Source organism: Hyperoodon ampullatus (genome assembly GCF_949752795.1).
Source record: "Hyperoodon ampullatus genome assembly, chromosome: 6".
Lineage (NCBI taxonomy): Eukaryota > Metazoa > Chordata > Mammalia > Artiodactyla > Ziphiidae > Hyperoodon > Hyperoodon ampullatus.
Window position 1 is genome coordinate 7,928,147 of NC_136919.1, and position 17,597 is coordinate 7,945,743.

General features: G+C 45.0%; 1 protein-coding gene across 5 annotated transcripts in view; it reads right to left on the minus strand.

Annotated features, from left to right (window-relative positions):
* SLC25A25 (solute carrier family 25 member 25) overlaps window positions 1–17,597 on the minus strand; it is a gene marked incomplete at both ends in the record, with an annotated part of 30,444 nt that overhangs the window by 11,913 nt on the left and 934 nt on the right. For 2 of the 5 annotated variants that reach the window (XM_079706576.1, XM_079706575.1), the window contains one exon: window positions 3,143–3,361. The exons of the other annotated variants lie outside the window; for them this stretch is intronic. In XM_079706576.1, coding sequence (XP_079562702.1) covers window positions 3,143–3,361 — 219 coding nt within the window. Of the gene's footprint in view, window positions 1–3,142; window positions 3,362–17,597 lie in introns of those variants that run through there. 5 annotated transcript variants of the gene reach the window in all.

Consider the following 17,597-nt stretch of genomic DNA (forward strand, 5'->3'; position numbering starts at 1 on the left):
GTTACAATGGCCACTTAAAACAGCATCCAAGCCTGACACTGCCATAAAGAGATTTTAGAATTCAGCTTCCAAAGAACACTTGTCAGCCTGACCCTGAGAATTACAGTGAGCAGTACCTCACATGGGAAGGCAGCAGATGCGGGGGAGTAATGTAAGCCTTAGCTAAAAAAAAAACCACACAAAAAAATGTATCTGTTACAGCTCTGAACACATACGTGAGAAATACAAATAAGGAAGAAGAATATGGCAGGGCTCAGGACTTCCCTGGCAGTCCAGCGGATAGGACTCCGCGCTTCCGCTGCAGGGGGCACGGGTTCTATCCCTGGCTGGGGAACTGAGATCCCGCATGCCACGTGGCGTGGCCAAAAAAAAAGTTCATAAAGTAGGGCTTGTGCTCCGTTCCTGATGTTTCACACCAGGTCCCGGTGCTCCTGGAGGCCTGAGTAAAGTACTCTCTCCCACTCCTGGCATCGACACGTCTTCTCTGCTATCTTTACCTGTTCTAATTTTGTGACCCAGATCTACTTTTGTTTCCTTTCTTCCAATGTCCATTCCTGTAACAACTAGTACTCAGAAACAATGGCAGCCACTCCAGATGCCTTAGAATTCAGTAGCATTCGATTTCCCTTAATCTGCTAAGTAGCAGTTCCTCTCACAAGCATCTTCTCACCCTCAGATCTGCGCATGCCCTCACCCCACCAGCTTTCCTTGTTCTACCACTGTTTCATGCCAAAGATCCCCGTAAGTGCCGGAATACCATGAGTAAGAACAGGGCAGGTAGAGTACCTCTGGGAGTGTGGCATTAGCTCATACAGTATTTCCACCGCCCCGCCTCCCCCCCCACCCCCGCCAATGACTCAGACCAAGCCAAAAATATTAATATATTGCCAGCATCCAGCTATTCTAGCCCCACCCACCCGTAAGGCCCTTGAGCCTCATTTGCTGCTGTAGCCGTAGTGTCATTTGATGATCGGGTTGCCATGACAGCCCAGTGGAGCCGGTTTCCAATGAAACCTGCCTGCACTTGGCAATTAGACACACAATGAGCAAAATTCTCTGAGCTTCTGAGAAGACGGCCCCTCAGGATTTGGAAGCTTGAATGCCGCTCAGGGCACCTCCCACTCCAGACTAATGGCTTTCTTCTCCAACTGCAGATCGACTGTAAGACAAAGATAAAGGGGGAAACTGGAACAGTTCCGAGAATAAAAGCTTGCCGGAACCTGACTCACCAGCAGACATATTTAAGAGAGAAATGAGAGTCGAACAAAGTAGCGCCACTGGGAAACTGAGAAGGCTGAGAACCAAAGTGAACGTCTCTACGAGGTTTCCATGAGGCTGTGGCAGCGTCTGCCGGAGAGAAATGGCGAGCCAGGCCCCACCGGCCCGCGATCCCAACCTCCAACCCCTACCTTCAAGAGCAGCTGTGCTGGAAAAGGACGCACGCTGCTGAAACACTCTTCCAGTTCTTAGTTTGTCTGCCTTTAAAGGGTCCACACCGCCCAGATGTGCTTTCTTGCTTGTTTCAAACCAAACCAGCTGACGCACCTCCCTCTTGGGGCTCCCCACACCCCCAGGCAGCTGATCCATCTCCCTTCTGGGGAGAAGTGTCAGTGAGAGGTGTGGGTCTCAGGTTCAGCCTGCCTTGCTCCCGATTCTGTAGGCCAGGAAAGAAGCCGTTCAGAACAGTCCTGATGCCAGGCCAGCCCAGGGGGAGGGCTGGCAAGAGCTGCCAGTCGGTGTGAGTCTGGGAAGTGGAGCAGTTAATTATTAAAGTCAAAAGTAGGTGAATTTAAAAGGAGCCAGCCAGTCCCTTAAGCCCTTGGCCATAAGGCAAGCAGTTCTGGAGATAAAAGTTCCTCATAATAGATAACGCCACGGCCATTTCCGAGCTCCTGTAAAATGATCAAAAGGTAGAAAGCGACACCTGTCACATCTCAGGCACAGTACAGATGCCGAGACCTATGTCGCCCTGGATGAGCCCATCACAGACTAAGGATTCTCCTCAACGCTTAGCCTGAAACCACTGCAAAAGTTGTTGCATCAAAAGTCCCTCCCACTTAGCAAAGGAAAAATGAACATCCATTTCTTAAATGCAGTAGTTCAATTCAGCAGAACCTTTTTTGGACTCTACAGTGTGCCACACACAGGGCAAATTCTCCTTCCTTTTTCCAGTTGATTTTTATCCTGAGAAAGGAGAAAAGATTCAAAATAACCAAGCCTCAGAAGGGGAACAAGGTTCTCCTACCCCAGGCAGGAGAAATCACAGCCAAATAGCCTTTCTGTTCTAATCCTGAGAACGCGACTGGTCCCATTAAAAACGGCTTTCTTAAGGGAAGATGAGGGCAGTACATGGCAAAGTTCCAGGTAGACTGAAATGAAATCTCACCTGTACCCCTTCTTAACTGTTTAATCCCAGGCAAATTACTTAACCTTTCTGCACCTCAGTTTCCTCATCTGTGAAATGGGGGTGCTACCACTTACCCTGGTTCTTGTGAGGATCAGATGACATAACCCACGCTCAGGGCACGAAATGGACGGAAGGCCCCAGCGCTCAGCAGACCTGCAGACCCGTCAGGAGCGCCGGCCTCCGTGCACTGAGACTCCAGCCTCCACTCTGCCTCATCGCTCCCTTTCTTCCAGAAAGAAAGGCAAGACGGGTCCCCTGCCCACCAAGGCAGAGGGTCTGACCTTTGGGATGCAGGGCAGGCTGGTCCTCCCCGGCTCCTGGCAGCCGGGTTCACCTTTGAAGGTTTGCTCTGTTGCCGCTGAGCTCTGTTCTCCCTGTGCTGTTTAAACAGGCTAAGACCTAAGACACGGTGAATTGTTGGTCCCTGCCTTTCAAATGGCTTTCTGGGGCCAAAGAGACAAATCCTAAGGTAAATCTTCCATTGCATTCAACCTTCCTTCTTCAAATGGCCGCACTGAAGTGGTCACAATAGGGTAATAAAGCTTTTGCAGTGGCCACAGAGAGATTCTGGATTGGAGTTGGGCTTCTTCATTGTCTAACACTTCTCCCCAGGCCCCCGGTACCAAACGGATTCATTCATAAGTCCTCTCTTCCTCCCCCACACTCCAGCTTTTTCCAGGAAAATGATCCTAGGCTAGCCCCTAACCTAGGAGGTCCTCTCGACATTGCCATTACCTTTGGAAACTGCTCTGCGGGTCCGACCACCAGCAAGATGGTGGGTCTCTTTTCCGTGGCCTCAGCCCTTCCGTCCTGTTTCCCCAAAAAGCTTGGCATCTGGGCTCCCCGCGCCGGAGCCGGGGTGCCTCTGACTTCATTCCCGCTCCCCTCTCTGGAGCCTTGGCACCTGGCCCTGGGGAAGAAGCTAGACAGAAAATGCCACAGCATCTGCAACATCACGGCTTCCTCCCCACGTCGCCGACGGTGACCGTTCACTTTTGAGGAGGGACGTGACCACAATACCAAGGGTCTCTGGCTACACAGCTGCTTGGACGACTAGCCTGGGGAGTTGTAAGGCTGGCAGCTCTGTATGCAGTGGCTGTTTCCTGCCTTCTCAAATTTGCTAGCACTGCTGTCGTGCCTGGCCTGAGAAGCAGCTCACTCTGAAAGCCCCGCCGGGTCGCTGACAACGAGAGAGCAGCTGGAGCTTCTTCAATAAAAACTCACTTTTGCAGGTGGACGGTGATCAAATGCTTGGCTTTTTGGAAAAAGGAAAAAGCGATAGCCCAACAGACCTCTCCCGGAGGCAGAAGCAACTTCGAGCTCCCAATTATTCCGCTGTCCTCGCTCAACTAATGATCATCACGCAAGTGAGGACCCGAGCATCCAGCCTGCATTCTCACTGCAGCAGGGCGCGGCCAATCACCTCTGCCGACACTACCGAGTTCATTATCGCCACCAGCAACATCCCTCCAATCACAGCCGACCGATTCCCTGCATGCAGCCGGCAGTTCTGCAGGGAGGTGCCCGCGGTCACCTCCAGAGGAGCTTCCAGTCTCGCAGAATCCACCTTGAGCTGGCTGGTCCTCAAGAGTCCAACTTCCTTCTCTCCACCTAGCTGTTTCCGGGATGACATTCCCCATCAAGTTTAGCACAATCAAGAGATCCTGGCAACACTTCCTAAGACATCTAGCAACACTTTCCCTTGTTCCATTATCCCATTCTCTGCAACTGTGTGTAGTAACACAATGCACACCATATCATAGCCACTTCTCTGTGTCTCGCTCTGGGGACAGGGACCAAGTCACAGATCTTTCTACCCTTAGTACCCAGAACCAGGCACAGACGAAGTCTGTGGACTGAAATGAGTAAATGATCATGAATAAAAGGGAATTAATCTTTGGTCATTTGTTTCTTAATTTACTGGCAGACAAATGCAGTGCCGGGTCATCCCTCACAAAGGTAACCCTTTGATACGGTGTTCACAGCCATTATTTTGAAAACAAACACAGCATGAAAAAAGCTTAATCGCCTGTGTTGGGGAGAGTATGGAGAAACATATACCCTCATACGCTGCTATGAGAGTGTAAATCAGTATAATCTCTCTGGAGAGCAATTTAGTCACAGCTACCAACATATCAAAAGCACAAAAGCTCTGACACAGCAATTCCAATTTAGTGATTTATCCTGCAGATAGATGTCCACATGTGGGAAATCACACATACATATGTGATATATATGGGATACATACGTGTGATAAAATAGAAGGATATTTTTTGCAGCCTGATTTACAATAGCACAGGTTTGGCAACAATGTAAAATTCTTTAGAAGGGGAGTAGGTCGTAAATTAATGCACAACCACAATGGAGCCCTAGGCAGCTGTCAGAAAGAGTAAGGCAGCTCTACACCTACTGTTATGGAATGACTTGAAAATATCTTGTTAGATGAAAAGAGCAAAAAGGCGCAGAAGAAAGGGGAGAGTTTGCTGCCATCTACTTCTAAGCTTGTGTACGTGAAGAATCTCTCTGGAAAGACAAACTAAAATTGAAGAGACGGTTTGGGGTGGGGTGGGGGGTAACTTGGGGGTTTGAAGGAAGAAAGATAGGTGGGAGGTTTATTTTCATTGAATATCCTCTTGTATCTGGTGAAACCAAATCATGAGCATGTATGACCAGGCACACATGTGTGCATACATACAACCGTTATTTACAAAGAAAACATGACAAGGGAAAGCAAGACGACATGCTTGTTTGAAAGCTGAGGAACCCGCATCAGTTGCCTTCTCACTGGATAGACAGAACAACTTTACCTGGAAGCAGTTTTGTGTGTTGATTAAATGTCTAGTCTTTGGAGCCAGACCCCAGGTTCAATCCTGGCCATCACTTACTGGCTGTGTGATCTTGGTCAAGTTACTTTACCTCTCTGTGCTTTAATAGCCTCATGTGCAAAATGAGGATAGTAACAGAACCGTATCATTACTTCAGAGTCGGTTAAAGACTAAATGAAATAATGTACAAAGCTCTTAGAACTGCACATATTAGCTATTTTATCTAGAAAATGATTGTGAGGGACTTCCCTGGTGATCCAGTGGTTAAAACTCCATGCTTCCACTGCATGGGGTATGGGTTTGATGCCTGGTGGGGAAACCAAGATCCCACATGCTGTGTGGTGCAGAAAAAAAAGAAAGAAAGAAAAAGAAAAGAAAATGATTGTGAGTTCAGGGTCTTCCCTGGTGGCACGTTGGTTAAGAATCCACCTGCCAATGCAGGGGACATGGGTTCAAGCCCTGGTCCGGGAAGATCCCACATGCCACGGAGCAACTAAGCTAGTGTGCCACAACTACTGAGCCTGCGCTCTAGAGCCCGTGAGCCACAACTACGGAGCCTGTGTGCCACAACTACTGAAGCCCGGGCACCTAAAGCCCATGCTCTACAACAAGAGAAGCCACTGCAATGAGAAGCCCGCACACTGCAACGAAGAGTAGCCCCTGCTTGTAGCAACTAGAGAAAGCCCATACGCAGCAACAAAGACCCAACACAGCCATGAATAAATAAATAACTAAATAAACAGAAAATGATTGTGAGTTCATAGAAATAAATAGCTTTAATACTAAAGAAGAGCCAGTCCAGAGCAAAACTCCCTATATAAATGAGTAATCCTTTAGTGAAAATTAATCTTTTTTTAGGCACTGAAAATCTGGTGAGTTGGGGGAGATGGTGATGTTTTAGGCCCCCATCTACAAACATGAGATAAATCCCTTATTGAGTAGCTTACTGGCTTTTCATTTAATGGACTACTCTGTACCACGGAACTGAGTTATGAACTCGGGGGGTTCTAGCCAAGATGGAGTAACAGGAACCAGTTCACCTTCCTGCCTGTAACAACTTAAATTTCTGAAAAAACAAATTAAATTTCTGAAACCCAGTGATAAAAAGGAAAATTTTAAAAGCACCTTAAGAAAAAGACCCATTACAGAAGAACAAAAACAAGAATGACAGGGGGCTTTCCATCAGAAACTGTTAATCCAGAATTTTATACCTAGAAAAATACCTTCCAAAAGGAAGGCAAAATAAACACTTTTCAGACATACAAAAGCTGAAAGAATTTACCACCAGCAGATCTGCATTACAAGAAATGTTAAAGGAGTCCTTCAGAGATAGAAGAAAAATGATAACCAGATGAAGAATGGAATGAAAGGAATGAAGAGCACTAGAAATGGTAATTGTGTGGGTAGACAGAAAGAACTTTTTTCTTATTATTTAAATCTCTTTCAAAGATAAGTGACAGTTGGGACTTCCCGCAGTGGTTAAGAATCCGCCTGCCAATGCAGGGGACTTGAGTTCGATCCCTGGTCTGGGAAGGTCCCACATGCCATGGAGCAACTAAACCCATGAGCCACAACTACTGAGCCTGCGCTCTAGAGCCCGTGAGCCACAACTACTGAGCCCACGTGCCACAACTACTGAAGCCCGCGTGCCTAGAGCCCATGCTCTGCAACGAGAGAAGCTACCGCAATGAGAAGCCCGTGCACCACAATGAAGAGTAGCCCCCACTCGCTGCAACTAGAGAAAGCCCGCGCGCAGCAACGAAGACCCAACGCAGCCATAAATAAATAAATTTATTTTAAAAAAAGATAAGTGACAGTTTAAAGCAAAAATAAAACAATATATTGTGGGTTTATAACATACGTAGAAGTAAAAATGTATAAGAACCATTGCACAAAGGCTGGGAGGAAAGAAATGAAAGCATACTGTTTAAGATTCTTAAACTATTTATAAAGTTGTATAATATCAGTTGAGGTAGGCTGTGATAAGTTAAAGATGTATATACTATAATTCCGAAAGCTACCATTAAACAGAGAGGGAGTTATAGCTAGTGAGCTAACAAAAGAGACAAAATGGAATCATAAATAATATTCAAGTGACCCAAAAGAAGGCAGAAAGAGAAAGGCAACACAGAACAGATGGCGCACATAGAAAACAAACAGTGAGAAGGCAGATTTACACCCAACCAAACCAATAACAATAGATGTAAATGGTTTAAACATCTCAATTCAAAGGTAGAGATTGTCAGGTTGGATAAAAAAAAGCAAGATCTAGCTATACGTTGTCTATAAGAAACACACTTTAAATATAAAGATACAAGTAGGTTAAAAGTAAAAGACTGGACATAACAATCCTAAATGTTTTTGGACCACATTACAGAGTTTCAAAATACTGGAAGCAAAACCCAACAGAACTGCAAGGAAAAGGAGACAAATCCACAATTATAGTCCGATCTTAACACCCTCATCTCAGTAAATGGTGGAGCAAGGAGGCAGAAAATCAGTGAGGACATGGAAGACTGGAACAACACTAGCTATCTACCAACTTGACCTAACTGGTCTTTATAAAACACTTCACCGAACAAGACTAGAAAGCACATTCTTTTCAAGTACACACAGAACATATTCTGGCCCATGAAACAAGCCTCATTAAATTTAAAAGGATTCAACTTGTACAAAATGCTTTTTGACCACAGTGGAAATTAACCTAGAAATCAATGACCGAAAGGTATCTGGGAAATTCCTAAATATTTAGAGATGAAATAACACAATTCTAAATAATCCATGTGTCAAAGAAGAAATCAAAAGAGAAATTAGAAAGTATTTTGAATGGTGTGAAACCACAACACAGCAAAACTTGTGGGATGCAGCCAGAGCAGGACTTAGAAGGGAATACCTACATCAGAAAAGAGAGGTATCAAATCAATGACCTCAGTTTCCACCACAAGAAACCAGAAAAGAAAAAATTAAACCCAAAGTCAGCAGAAGAAAAGAAATAATAACTAGGCGAGGAAGAGACCAGGACTTATTTATCCTAAAATCTCCCTTGACCAGCACCTAAGACAGCGATCAATGAAAATTTGCATACTTTGCCAATATTTTTATTTTAAAGCACCTTTGATTTCCTTGTGGGTTAATGCAGTACATCTCTTTCCTTACACCACAGCATCGCCTAAACCACCAGTATCTGGTAGAGATCATTAGTTTCTTTTGTTATTACTATAATACAACTCCACCTCACTTAACTTTCTTGGGTATGAGGGACCACCCATATCCAGAGACAGGGCTGGCAAGTATAACCCTCCAGTAACTGCAGATTTATAAACATCCACAGAACCTGGTTAAGCTGAGGGTAATCACCTGCAGAAAAAACCCACTCTTCCAAACTAGAAAATAGAGACTTGGGGATAAAACTGTGTCACAGGATCTCCCGTACTTTTCAGAGAAAACAAATTCTAATGGAATGAACCCCCGGCGGGAACCCATTCCAAATTATCCTGATGAATTGCCCAGGGTATAAAAGCCCCTGGGACATCACACAGAAGGACAAGTGGAGATTCCTGAGGGCGTCTTATAACAGGGCAGAGAGCTCTCCCCATGTCCGCTGTTTACAAGTTTCACTACCTACTACCCATCTATCTATCTTAGAATTACAATTAGCATTCAGAAGAGATGTTGTCAAAGGGAAGACCACTAAGACTTTCCTTTTTAACTGAAAAATGAAGTCAGATTTTATGTGACAGAGAGCCAAATGGACTTGATTTGAAAATGAAGACTGGCTTGGCCAATAGGTTATATGGAAGGCATTTTCCATAAATTGGATGAGTCAAATCTGCAAAACTCTAAGGTTTTGATCAAAACCAAAACCGACAAACTAAAACATTTAAAGGCAGATACACAGTATGCCAGAAATTATATCCTCTGCAGCTATTAAACTTATGACAAAAACGTTTAGATGTCAACTTAATGTGCAACGGGGTACACTGTTTTTTAAAATCCTTTCCGGGGACTTCCCTGATGGTCCAGTGGTTGAGAAACTGCCTTCCAACGCAGGGGACGCGCGTCCGATCCCTGGTCGGGGAACTAAGATCCCACATGCTGTGGGGCAACTAAGCCCACGCGCCGCAACAAAGATCCTGTGTGCCGCAACGAACACCCGACGCAGCCAAATAAATAAATAAATAAATATTTTTTAAAAAAAGAAAGAAAAAAATAATAAAATCCTTTTCGGATGGTACAGGAGCAAAAGAGTTTGAAGGATCTCTTTATACGTTGGTAGTAACGATTTGTTATTTCAAAGGCACCACTGTGGCAGGTGACTATCCTCTGAAATAAGTCAACCGGAGAATTTAAACACTTAGATCCTGGGTGCTGTCCTGTGCTGTCCCATAGCAGCAGGGGTTTCAGGATGTCAGGCAGGACTATTAAACAGCCTCATGCCCTCGACTCAGCCCACAATTAGATAATGAAGAGGAGCCAGGCACCAGCCTCATTTGGCACTGAAGACGACAAAACTGCAGTAATGAAAAAGGTGAAATCCCCTAATCTATTTCCATTTTAGGAAGTAAAACCAGAAAATCTAGCTTTGGCCAAAACTCCCTGAAGGGGACTCCTGTGACTGTGGAAAAGAGAAGTGCCCCACAGAGAAAACAGTCTCTTGGACGCTTATTTATTCCTGGTGAAAAGCCAGTCTCCATTGAGGTCCCAAGTTCAAGGTCAATGCCTGCTAACAAAGATGCCTTTTTCTTTTCTCTAAAAGAAAGTCAGGGGCTTCCCTGGTGGCGCAGTGGTTAAGAATCCGCCTGCCAATGCAGGAAACAGGGGTTCGAGTCCTGGTCTGGGAAGATCCCACATGCCGCTGAGCAACTAAGCCCGTGCGCCACAACCACTGAGCCTGCGCTCTAGAGCCCGCGAGCCACAACTACTGAAGCCTGCGTGCCACAACTACTGAAGCCCGTGCTTCAGAGAAGCCACTGCAATGAGAAGCCCACGCACCGCAACGAAGAGTAGCCCCCGCTCGCCACAACTAGAGAAAGCCCGTGTGCAGCAACGAAGACCAAAGGCAGCCGAAAATAATAAATAAATTAAATAAATAAATTTTTTAAAAATAAAAGAAAGTTAGGGGTGTACAAAATTAACCTGATTTTAAGTATAGGATTTTGAGATGTAGCACATAAATTAAAGATCTGTAGAAACAAGAGACCATGTAGAAACACAGCATAATTTCTCTTCTTTTTCTGCTCTTATAGGAGTCTGATTCTCCTTTCAGATTAGATAGATGCCAAGGGGGGCAGGGGGAGAATATGGTATCGAGGCTGGCATGTAAACATCCAATCACCTTAAATGATCAGAATTTCCCAACCAACCCCAAATTGACCCGTGGGAGCCAAACCACTGGTTCATGTTCAGCCCGCTTGTGGCAGCCACGCCTTCCTTATTCGCTCTTTCTCTGCTCCCACGTGAAAAGGCAAACTAGCAGATTTATTATTAAAGCAACACTAAATGTTTGTGGTTTCTTAAAGCTGATTTCAGGATCACACTCTAAAACTGAGATCATCTGAATGAGTGAGAATGGAGCTGTCACCAGCTGCTTACTCTGTCCTGGGGGAGGACCTCAGAGAGAAGAGCCCAGACACAGGCTTGAAGCCCACCGGATGGACAGCTGCCTTCAGCAAATACACATCAGAGCTGCTCAGGGTGTGAAGGGCATCTGTGCAAGAAGGACTGGTTTATATCGTCAGCACTTCGGAACAATTCAGAAAAGGCATTTTTTTAGCTGTAGAACTATTTACTAGATCCTATTTTTACTGCTTATATAGGTTAAAGAAGAGACTCGAGCAAAAAAAAAATACATCCAAGACATAAAGGAAAAAAGTGAACCACGTCCATAAATGCATCACTGAAGGCTTTTATAAGAATGTAATCTCTCCCTGTAGTGCTTCTGTAAGACCCTGGACAAGTCATTTAACCAGAAACGACGGTGGGGAAAGGCCAACAGGACGGTCGAAGGTGGGCACAGTAGCGAGTTGGTTTTAACCAACAGGAATCTTCACTGTTACAGACCAAAGACAAGGATTCAACACTTTGTGCTCATTCTGGGTGATCTAAACCATTCCCTGCCCCTTTTTTTTCATCACTGGCATTTCTTTTTTTTTTTTTTTTTTTTTTTTTTTTGCGAGTTTTCTCACACAATGGAGGTGGTTTTCCCTGTGTCTGGTAAGAAGAGTCACATCAGACTCCAGCCCAGGAGGAGGGAGGGCTGGAGGAAAGGAGGCACGAGGCCAGGGGGAGATGGAATGTGGAAAGCTTCACAAAGCAGCAGCAGGAACAGGGACAGCCACCGGCTCCAGTTTCCCCTGGACCCTGGGAAAATAAGCCATGACTCACCTCCTTTTCAAGCTTCCCAGCCAAGAGTTTAAAGCAGATAAGAAGCTCCTTCTGTCCTACCTTTGTTATTCATTTATTTTAAAGGAAGGCGCACTTTAAGACAACAAATTCTTTTTTTAGGTATTGTGTTGAGTCTTTTATAGCCCAGAGCATATCTATCATTTCAGGCCCTGCTTCCTGAGCACCATGGGGGTCTTAAAACGCTCAGTTGGTGTCATGGCACAGATACTTCCTTGTCACAAACTGTGAAAATAAAGGCCTCAAAGTTTTATTATTATTATTATTATTATTTATTTTTATTTTTTATTTCTTTTGGCTGTGTTGAGGCTTCGTTGCTGTGCGCGGGCTTTTCTAGTTTCGGTGAGCAGGGGCTACTCTTCGTTGAAGTGCACAGACTTCTCATTGTCGTGGCTTCTTTTGTTGTGGAGCACGGACTCTAGGCACGCAGGCGTCAGTAGTTGTGGCACGCAGGCTCAGTAGTTGTGGCGCACGGGCTTAGTTGTTCCACGGCATGTGGGATCTTCCCAGGCCAGGGATGGAACCCGTGTCCCCTGCATTGGCAGGCTGACTCCTAACCACTGTGCCACCAGGGAAGCCCAGGCCTCAAAGTTTTAAGGATTAGTTAAGTACCTCCAGGGACGGAAGGAAGGAGGCAGTGTATGTTGAGCTAAATTGGGCAGAGTCCAAATCCTGGGTTCTGCCACTGCCTTTGCTTTCAACCAGCCTCAGTCCCACTTCTACACACTAGTGAGGTGAGTGACATAATCTCCAAAGGTTTTAATTAAGCTCTACTTGAAGCTTCCATTTTCACAACCTCAAAGTGAACTCTATATTTGAGAAAAGACCATCTATGGCTCATGAAACGGGCAACAGGCTGACAAGAGCGGTGCTCAAGGGGGCCCATTTCCATCCAGGGAAACATTTGGGCCAAAGACATCATTGGGTGTAGAGTGACTTGACCACTTCTTAGAAATCCCCTGCCACTGGGGTTTCTTTTTCTTTTCTTTTCTTTTTCTATTTTAATCTTCCTAAAAGCTACAGGGCCCAGGCTTTCCGCAGCCCTGTCAGCTGACAGCAGACTGTGCTCTCCCTGGGTGCTACACACCCTTTATTACTGACACACCCTTTATTACCCACATCCCCCAGACCTTCTCCTTCTTTCTAGCCCACTTTTCACCTTAGCAACCTAAGAAAATACGTAGAGCATACGACCAACTGTGGGCATCTTATTTTCAGGCTCGATGGGGGAAAATGTCACTTTGTATCGAACCCTGTCCCAGGTTCTTTGTACTTCTTCTAATTCAATCCCACAAAAACCCACTGAAGTAGGTATTCCTACTACCAAGATAAGGAGGCACTGATAAGACTTGGAGAGGTTGGGTAACTTGCTCAAGGTCACATAGCTCACAAGCAGCACAGACAATACTTGAACCCAGGTTAACATTATACCACAAAGACGGTACTGGGTTATTTAAAGAAGTCTAATTGAGATATAATTTGCATACCATACAAATCACCCATTTGAGTGTACAATTTGATGGCTTTTAGTATATTCATAGATATGTGCAACCACCACCGTGGTCAATTTTAGACCATTTTCATCACCTCAAAAAGAACCCTTGGGCTTCCCTGGTGGCACAGTGGTTAAGAATCCGCCTGCCAATGCAGGGGACACGGATTCAAGCCCTGGTCCGGGAAGATCCCACATGCTGCGGAGCAACTAAGCCTGTGTGCCACAACTACTGAAGCCCGCGTGCTGCAACTACTGAAGCCCGTGGGCCTAGAACCCATGCTCCGCAACAAGAGAAGCCACCGCGATGAGAAGCCCACGCACCGCGATGAAGGGCAGCCCCCTGCTCGCCGCAACTAGAGAAAGCCCGCGCGTAGCATCAAAGACCCAACACGGCTGGGAAAAAAAAAAAAAAAAAGAACGCCCCCCCCCAAAAAGAAACCCCAGACCTATTATTAGTTATCCCCTTCCTAGCTCTCCGTTCCCCTCCGCTCCCAGGCCTAGGCAACCATTAATCTACTTTCTGTCTCTACAGCTTTCCCTATTCTGGACTTTCATAGAAAATGGATCATGTAATATATATGGTCTTTTGTGACTGGCTTCCTTCACTTCGTGTAATGTTTCCAGGGAAAATCTGTAGTCTTAACTCCAGGGCACACTGCCTCAGGGAAGGGGCCATGGAGTGTGGACAGCATACCTTGGAAGAAGTGCATGGTGAAATCTACTGCTTTGAGCAGCAGCAGAGATTACAGGAGGATAGCTGTTTTCAGATAAGACAGCTGTTTTCAAGGACCCTTGGATCACGTTTCTGGGCTGTTCCTGAAGGTACCCTTGGGGCAAATGGGTAGCAGATGCAAGCAGACTGGACTTCAGTCTGATCTAAGAAAGAACTCACAAGGGCCCCGACTAGGTCCACAAAGGAATGGGCTGGGTGACCCTCTGTGAAGGATGCCACAGGAGGAATGCCTCCCACACTGGGTGGGAGGCTGGCCTATGATGGCCAGTGACCTGTCTGAGACTAAATTCTTCGGTTCTGCGAAATTCACACTGGTAGAAGAAATGGTTAACAAATGAAAAGTCTGCTCAGATTTAGTTTAATGAGACTAGTCCTCTCTGAGTACAGTTTTGTTCACTGAATTCACCCTGCGGCTGTGTACTCAGCTGGGCTAGAAATGAATACCAGCAAAATATTTGTTCTTCTCATTCCCCCGTGGTTTCTGTGAGGCTTCAACAATTGATGGCTCTTTGAAGATCAAAGGAATTCATCCACTGAAGGTCCAGATCAGGCCCACTCTGGTATATTCTTATTTATTACTCAGTCTTAGGATCAGGGTACTTGGCTCCACTTTTCCAGATATCAATTAATTTTTTGAAAAATATTTATTTATTAGTTATTTTGGTTGCGCCGGGTCTTAGTTGCGGCATGTGGGATCCTCGTTGCAGCATGTGGGATTCTTAGTTGTGGCATGCAGACTTCTTAGTTGCAGTATGCGGGATCTTTTAGTTGTGGCATGCATGCGGGATCTAGTTCCCTGACCAAGGATCGAACCCGGGCCCCCTGCATTGGGAGCATGGAGTCTTACCCACTGGACCACCAGGGAAGTCCAGATATCAACTAATTTTTAAAAATATCCTCTAGTTGACTTGATAATTTCTCCAAGCCAGGAATTTTATAATACAACACAATCAGTTTAATATGTGAACTCAATCCAGTCTGCAAAGAGCATTTTTCTTTTTCTAATGTGTCATTCTATTATACCAAATTATGTCTGCCCCTTTTCTACGGAAAAGGCTCTTTTTCTGTAGACTGTCTTACCTAAATCCAGCTACTTATGCAAATACCTGCCCCACAAATGGCCAAACACTGAAAAGGTATAGAGTTCAACAGTTGTCTGATTAAGCAATACCAACTTGATATTAATGACCTTCCATTCGATTATTTCAGGTCAACAGAGACTGCCTCCTATACACTGCTCTGGTCAAGGAGAGATTTAGGGCAGGGCAGATTCTCATTTTTGACAGGATAATCTCTGGATAATCCTGAAATCTATTTTGGGAATAACAGGTGTGGTTCTAAAAGGATTGTTCCTCAAGTTCTCCCCAAAGCCCAGTTTGTGAGGCTCAAACTAGATGGCACATATGCAACCTCAACCCCTCCATCTTCTAGAATCCTCACCTGCATCAAACACCAGCCCCTTAGGAGAGCCCCACAAGCCTCAGCTGAAGGAACAACTGAAGACATGTAACACAGCTTGTGTTCTCTCCCTAATTGGCTGCCTGAGTTCTAACCTATGTTTTAAATTTGTTTTCAGACAGAGATTTTGTTTGGTCACATGAAAATGCCTTAAATAGGCAATGCTATAATTAGCTCTAGCTGAAGTCTCATCTCCTAAAGTTGCTACTGTTGTCATCATCTTTTTTCTGTCATTAATAAACTCTTCCCTTCTTTTGTCCCAGGACAGGCTTCTTGCTCACATGCCCTTTACAAAGAAAATTTCTCTGGCGGGCTGCCATTGGTTTCTCTGCCCACTGCCATTTTAAGTAAATTTTTCTCGACTGTCCCAATTCCTTCTGAAACAAAGGCAGATGCCAAAAATCGCTGGTTCTTTTCTAAAGAAAACTTGACCCAGTGGTGGTTAGCTAGTGGGAGGCTTTGTGTGTAGTCACAAGGCCTTGGTTCACCCATCACCCACTGATAAGCCCTCACAGCTGATTCCCGTGCAAACCCTAGCACCTCAGACTGGTCCTGTGGGTTACATGAAGCAGCTACCGAAGTTTGATGTTGTGTTTTTCAATGCCTATTCCCATGGCAGATAACCCATTTTGAACTGAAGGGCCCCCCAAATTCTCTTTTGCCTTTGCTACTTCTGCAAAACTGCAGCACTACTTTTCCTGCATGTAGCTAATACTGATACTATTGCAACAGGAAGTAGTATGGGGTTCATGAGGCAGGGTGTCTTCCTGTTGCCCAGCTATTCACAAAAAGGCAGGTTCTCTCTCTAATACTTAAACCATTCGCCACAGACTAGCCTGTGCTCCGCCACAGGTAATAAACAAATAAAATGGATCATTCCCAATCTCTCAAAGCTGTATAATTTCACATTCATAAGCTGAAAGTAGAAGTAGTCCATACTAAAGCCATACACCGAAAGGATAAAAAAGAATTGTTTCAGATGGTAGAACTTAGCCACAGAGTTAAACATTTTAGAGCCAATGTGACCCTGACGGGCTAGGCTCCCTTTGGCTAATCTAAAAGGTTTCCTTTCAATACTGGAAAGAAAAATGATCACCTTCTCCTTATTTGCCCTTAGAAATTTACTGCCAAAAAAATGGATTAGGATCAATATCAGATGTGCCATGAACTGAAAAAACACTGTGACTCCAGGTGAGGCACAAAGCATGGTATAAACACTGAATACACTCCCGTAGCCAAGAACCTTCGATGCTCCTGGTGGCATATGCCAGGTGGGTAGGTTCATAAAAGCAGAAAGGGGCTCTCCTAGGCCCACACCTCCCTAAGCCCATAAGACACAGACCCTCTGAGTTCAGCCATCCTATCTTTCCAAGTGACTTATTCATCAGTTCTGGATTGGAAAATATCCAGCTCACAACACCATTTTGTGTAAAACTCACTTGAAAAGACTTAAAAAAAAAACATGTCTCTAAGCCTGTTGGACTTAACCCAATGATTCTACCTTGCACAGTGTTAACCTTGGTCTTCCTAGGCTTATCCTAAGTAGGTTACATAGCTTGGATGTTGATCCAAGATATTCTGGACATGAGTTAAAAATTTTATGTAAAATTTTATGTAAAATGTAAAATTAAAAATTTTATGTACACCTACACCTAGTTAAACAAACTAATTGGTTTAACTCACTGGCGTTTTACCAAAAAATTTTTTCACACTTAGCTATGAGATTCTGTAATTGCGGTATGTACAAATGGACCAAAGGAACTAACTTAGAAGAGAAACAATTTACTTAAAATACTCAGTAGTCTTCCTCCAGGTTATAAATCAGGCTAAGCCACAATAAATAAAATACTGGAAAAGGGCAGCTACAGCTACAAAGTCAGGTAGGAAAACATACCATGAGAGACAGAAGGGGAAGAACCAGCCTCTGCTTGAGGTTTTTATACAGAAAGGACAGCACATCTCTGTCCCCGCTTCCCCCTTGGCCAGGTGCCCACTCCAGGACAAGGGGAAAAAATCCCCTCTTAGGTGGGCCACACTTTCACTTTTACGACGAATTTTCCCCTAGATTCTTTTTTTTTTTTTTTTTTTTTTTTTTTTGCGGTACGTGGGCCTTTCACTGTTGTGGCCTCTCCCTTTGTGGAGCACAGGCTCCAGATGTGCAGGCTCAGCGGCCATGGCTCATGGGCCTAGCCGCACTGTGGCATGTGGGATCTTCCCGGACCGGGGCACGAACCCGTGTCCCCTGCATCGGCAGGCGGACTCTCAACCACTGTGCCA